The 6,040-nt window shown below is 34.9% G+C and overlaps 3 protein-coding genes across 3 annotated transcripts; 1 reads left to right on the top strand and 2 right to left on the bottom strand.

The window, feature by feature from the left end:
* Positions 1 to 464: 464 nt before the first annotated feature.
* Positions 465 to 1,190, bottom strand: GO595_002439 (uncharacterized protein; the record flags this gene model as incomplete). Its single annotated transcript, XM_067915349.1, has 1 exon — positions 465 to 1,190. One exon carries the CDS (start codon positions 1,188 to 1,190, stop codon positions 465 to 467), a length of 726 nt encoding a protein of 241 aa, XP_067777376.1.
* A 333-nt stretch (positions 1,191 to 1,523) lies between these two features.
* GO595_002438 (uncharacterized protein) lies at positions 1,524 to 1,946 on the bottom strand (the record flags this gene model as incomplete). Its single annotated transcript, XM_067915348.1, has 1 exon — positions 1,524 to 1,946. The coding sequence occupies one exon, from the start codon at positions 1,944 to 1,946 to the stop codon at positions 1,524 to 1,526; it is 423 nt and encodes a 140-aa protein (XP_067777375.1).
* A 265-nt stretch (positions 1,947 to 2,211) lies between these two features.
* Positions 2,212 to 5,031, top strand: GO595_002437 (leucine-rich repeat domain-containing protein; the record flags this gene model as incomplete). The annotated part of the gene is made up of 1 exon (XM_067915347.1): positions 2,212 to 5,031. One exon carries the CDS (start codon positions 2,212 to 2,214, stop codon positions 5,029 to 5,031), a length of 2,820 nt encoding a protein of 939 aa, XP_067777374.1.
* Positions 5,032 to 6,040: the final 1,009 nt, after the last annotated feature.

The raw sequence follows: 6,040 nt of genomic DNA, 5'->3' as shown, positions 1-6,040 counted from the left end.
TCCAAATATTTGTAAATTTAAAAAATTGGTTTTTAGTAAATTTCTTCTCTTCATGCTGAGGAAGACGACGACTTTTTATTTTTCTTCAAATGACGGTACAAGAAGAACCCTCCAACGCACGCGCCAGCCACAACAACTATCACTACAACTACGATCACCACAATTATTGCTGTTGATAATCCACTTCCTTCATTTGCAAATCCAAATATTTCATGTCCTTCAACCGACGCTGTGATTCCAGATGGTAAATCTGATATATCGATTAAATCTCTTATTCTATGGTTAGCATATATCTTTAATACGACGCTTGAGTCTTCAAATTCACCTTCTGATACTATTTTAATTTTTTTTAATTTGGTTTTGTCCATAGTATAATAATACATTGTTTCCAGATATTTGTCGAATATGTTGGAAAAGAATAATGATTGTACATTATCAATGTATAAATTGACTTCATGATTTTTTTATGCTATTGCTCCTGTTCTTACGAGAAGTTCCGATTCAACCAATTGTTCAGGTCCAATCAGATGTGAAGTAACATTTTCTATATAAGTATTAGGATCAGCATTCAAGTAACATCCATTATCGACAATTACGACTGATCGTACATCTCTTTCATAAGCATATATCTTATTTGTACCTTCCCAAATATTACCATTACGTAAAACATCAGTTTCACTTGTAACAAGATTACGAGGATTAAGAATGGGATATCCTGTAGTTTCAACACGACCTTGAGTTGCAATTGTATCAACAGAAACGTTTATAGTCACAAGTGGTAAATCAGTAAAAAAAATATTACCAGAATTTTTCATATCTGTAACATCCGAAAATAAATAAATCGCGCTTGAAGGACCGCTACATGTAAATAAGATAACCTTGTCTTTGAGATTTGTAATGTCAACCTGAAATTCTGTTTTATCAGGAACTAAGATAATTCCAATGTCGGCACTTCCAACTTCATCAGCAAGTTTGATTCGAACTTCAACTGTCTTTTCAGAACTTTCTATACTATTTAAGGCATCAGATAAATCTTCAAGAAGAGATTTTCCATATGAATCCGTTTCAAAATCGATACTTAATTGAAATTGTTGCTTCAGTTCTTCAATTGTATTAGGTGCAGAGTTATAAGCGATGGCTTTAGCACTCACACTTTGACCAATTTGAAGGAATGCAAAATAGAAAAACATTTATAAGTGAAGTGAAGGTTGGCAATAATTTTCGAAAATTCACTGAAAAAAAATAGTTCCAAAATCATACGTGACATTTTTTGTTTGAGAGTATACTCAATTATTTTCTATAAACGTAAATAGAATTGTGACTGATTTAATCGTATTCACACAATTCTTTTCTGTTGCTTTAACCAACCTTTGCGGACATTTCGAAAAAAAAATAAAAGATTTTAAATCAACTGATTCTTGAATAATCTCCATAAAAAAATGAGGAACTTATTGATAAGATGTTTATTCGAAATTATATATAATTCAAATGTTTAACGAAATTTTATCAAATGGTAGTATTTATTAATCGCGATAATTCTGAAGTGTTGGTGGAGGTGGGGGCGGAGGAGGCGGAGCACTTCCTCCAGAATCACTTTTTGATGATTTTTCTGCTTTTGTAGAAGAAGAAGGAGAATTTTCCATAACATATGAATGGAAGTCATTACATCCTTCTGTTCCTGTTTTTGCTTTTGATGGATATTCTTTCTTTGATTTTTTAAATTGTGATGGAGATCCTGATACTTCAGGAAAAGTATATGTAGGAACCACTGGTTTTGGTGGTGGTCTTCTAGTATCGCCTTCATCTTCATCATTTGATCCTGGCATTGGCATTCCAGGCACAAATACAGGTACTGGAGGAGGTCCTCCTCCAGTACTTGGTGGTGGTGGTCCAGGCGTTTGAAAAGTACGAGCAAGAAGTGCTCTTCTTTCAGCAAACGAGGACATCTGCTTTAATGTTAAAGGTATTCAATTTTTCTGTAGTTTATTTTTTGGCAAAAATGGAGGCGCCTCCATTAACCGTTAACTTCAAAGAAAATGGCAAAATAAACGTTTTTCTCGTTCAAAGACGTAAACGTATAATTCATTATCGTTATGTATTACGGAGCACCCCAACAGTTATGACAATTGCACAACGATAATAATGCGAACAATGGCGATTTTATATAGTTTATTTTGAACTTTTTCAATGATTTAAAATAAATTGCGTTTAATGTCATTCGAAATCGTAACTATTGATCCCCTTACATACTCCTTACACAACAATGGGGAAGCTGTTCTCATTAGATCTCCGCAAGCAAACAACAAAGGTGACATTATTGTTCCAAAAGTTATTCAACATGAAGGAAAACAATTTTTTGTAACTGAAATTGGTCGCAAAGCATTCAGCAGGGTAAACATAAACTCACTCTCTTTTGAAGAAGGCTCTTGTGTTCGAAAGTTTTGTAAAGATTGTTTTTCACAATCACATATCAAATCTTTAACCATTCCTCCTAGTCTTCAAGTGCTTGAACCTGGTTGGTCCTCAAACATTGACCAACTTAATGACATACAACTTGCACCTGGTTGCACCAATTTCTCTTTTTCAAATGGAATGCTTTTTTCAGCTGACAGCACTCTCTTATTTTTAGCTGTTCGTAATATTACTAATGTTGTTGTCCCACGTATTGTTCAAGAAATTTGTGATTGTGCATTTGAAAACTGCAAGAAAATTGAATCTTTTACTTTTGATTTTGGCACAGTTCTTCGTCATATTGGCCGTAAATCTCTTAGTTCCACATCTATAAAATCGATAGAGATTCCAAATACAACTGCTGATATTTGTTATGCAGCCTTTTTCAATTCGCGTGAACTTACTGAACTCAAATTCTCACCATATTCCCAACTTTCTGTCATCGAAGATTCAGCATTTCAAGCCATTGGCATCACCTCAATTGTCATTCCAGCCTCTGTTCTTAAGATTGGCTCATATGCATTTTATTATTGCAAAGACCTTACTTCCATCATCTTTGAGCCAGATTCCAAACTATATCATATTGGATCTGAAGCATTTCGAGACACAAGCATCATCGACATTGAGTTCCCAGAGGGGGTCACTTATGTGCCCCATTTACTTTTCCGTAATTGTCTCAATTTGCGTATCGTTGACTTTATGACCAAAAACCGTATATTCTTTGAGGCCAAATCATTTTATGGTGCCCCAGCTTCGATTAATATCATTATTTATGATAAATCATTAATCGATGGTACAGGTGCTCCTCGAGAACAAATAACTACAAGGAATGGTAGTGATGCATCATCTAATCGATCAAATAGTTTTACATTTTCACCATCATCATCATTGTCACCACCAGCATCATCACCATTACAAACATTTGGACGTCAATCTTATAACTCTCCACCTCAATCTCAGCCACTTGTTAGTCCGATTCTTGATAATAGTATTCCGAACTCATCAAAGTCATTAAATGCAAGTCCAATAATACCAAATGGAATCCCAAGCTCACAATCGGAATCACCATCACCGAATTTGCAGCAAGTAATCCCACAACAAATTCCAGATCAACAACAACAACAAATGTCAGAGATATCTCAAACTGAAGAACAACAAGAAAGTACACGTCATAAGAAACATAGAAGACATGGAACACGTTCTTCACAAAGTGTTGGCGATGATCAATCTTTCTCATCTCAAAGGAGAAGAAGGTCATCCAAACAAGAGAAATCAATCAAATCATTAATGGAGCAATTCCAAGAAACTTCGCCAACGCCATTGCAATCTGGTCCAACAGTAGCGCCAACACTTCCATTAACTAATTCACAGCCAATTGTTACGCCACAATCTTCTTATACTTTGCCGCCACCAAGAACTCAGCCACAGCCATCAATACCGCCGCCGATAAATTCGTTGCCTCAGCCTTCAACGACAAATAATTTGCCAGTAATACCTCCGCCTGAACCTTCAACCTTACCTGTGATTCCATTGCCATCAATACCATTACCTTCAGTGCCTGTGATACCTCAGCCTGTTAGTTCCAATTTACCTGTAATACCACCACCGCATAATTTCTCAATACCTGTCATACCTCCACTTAATAACACGACTTTGCCTGTGATTCCAACTATTCCTGTTATACCTTTAGTTCCTACAAATGTTCCAACAATCGAATTACCAAAAGTTGATATACCGAAAGTATCTGTTGATGATCAATTGAACGAAATGGAACAAATTGGTACTGGCTTTATGACATCTGTTTTCAAGGTTTCTTCAAGTGATGGCCATATTTTCGCATTGAAACATTACAGAAACAAGTCAACCGCTAGCGAGTCCATTGAAAAAATTAAGAGTGATTATGAAAAACTTGGAAATCACCCATACATTTTGCCAATTTATGACATCAAACTTAAAAACGGTCAAACATTGGCTGTAATGGAGTACGTTAACAGTAACCTTCGGAAAGCAATTGAATCAGAATCGCTATCGGCGCCTCAAAAAGCTGTGATTATCTCTGAAATTGTGGGAACGATGAAATATATTAACCGTAAAATCGGACCGATCCTTTCGCTTAAGCCAGAAAATATTTTAATCGATTCAAAGGGTGACGTGAGAATAGCTGGCATTGGCGATAAATATTTCGATGATGAAGATGACATTTTAGGTAAGGGTTCAAATTCCTTATTATTTAATTCTCCTGAATTACTTAGTCAAGAAGATTTGACTGAAAAGGCTGACGTGTATTCATTCGGAATGTTGGTGTACTTCATTGTAAGTTCAATAATGCCAAAATTCAATTTGCAGATTTTAATGAACGGAAAATTGATGGGTCAAATAAAGACACAGCTTTCAAGCACACAGGGAATCGGCAGTTTCGTGGAACCATTGGTTGAAAGATGCCTAAATATGGAACCAAGTGAAAGACCATCATTTGAAGAGATCGCAGAAATATTAAAGAGTAACAATTTCCAAATTTTCCAAGGAATTGATCAAACACAGCCAATGACAATAATGCAAACAATCGAAAACTTGGATTGATTCAATAAACTTTTCGCAAATCATTTTTTATTATTATTTACTCACAAGAAAACTGAAAACCTATTCGACAACGAGAACAAAAACCTCGTAAAATTTAGTGATTGAAATATGATAACAAATTTGATCAAAAAAAATTCACAAAAAATTTCAATTTAACATGAACATTTTACTCATCTTGAATTACGCGATCGACAACACTTACAGGCAATAAATCTGCAACAAAAATATTTCCATCTACAATTTGAATCATTGCTTCCAGTTGATTCTTTACCACTTCTCTATTATGTTTCGAATCACAATCTTTAATCAATTTTATTAATTCATCGAGTTGTCCTGCCATTACCAATTCAGGCGAAACTGATCGTCCGACCGTAACGGTTCTGCCATACTGACAGCCGATAGATATCATTGGCACTTTTGCGTTTTCATCGGGCATGTCCTTACCGCTGTAGAGGAAGATGCAAGAATAGAAGTAATGAAGAATAGATATATCAGGATACTGGGAAAATATAATGCTGATAACACCTGCAACTTCATTACGCTTAGTTACTTGGGTGAATAATTTTTTGTATAATTGCAAAATTGTTGGAATACTTTCAAGTGAAGGTTTCTTGGAAATAGGATTAACTTTATTGACCATGAAAAGAATCTGTCCGTAAATGTCTTGGGGGCGTGCATGGAAAAGATATGAAAAAGTAACCAAAAATTTATCAAGACATATTGCAAGATCAACAAAAATATATTCTTTATCAAGAAGAATGCCCATGGGAGTCCCATCATTTTTAATGGATTCAAGCTCAAAGTAATAATAAATCCATGTTGTAATGCTGCAAATAGAATTGATAAAGTCCTTGGTTGAATTTTTTTTGATAAAAAGACTTAAAACACTGATAATAGAATTAAGTATAACAGAGTTTAATGAACCTGATACTTGATGGAAAGAATGTCCGAAATTGAGAATAATTTCTTCTTTATTTTCTGGATTTTGTTGAGCTTTGCTTAATTTTTC

This window comes from Histomonas meleagridis (genome assembly GCF_020186115.1).
Source record: "Histomonas meleagridis strain 2922-C6/04-10x chromosome Unknown contig_18, whole genome shotgun sequence".
NCBI classification, from domain to species: Eukaryota; Parabasalia; order Tritrichomonadida; family Dientamoebidae; genus Histomonas; species Histomonas meleagridis.
Note: the sequence above shows the minus strand (reverse complement) of the source record. Positions and strands in the feature narration are given on the sequence as shown.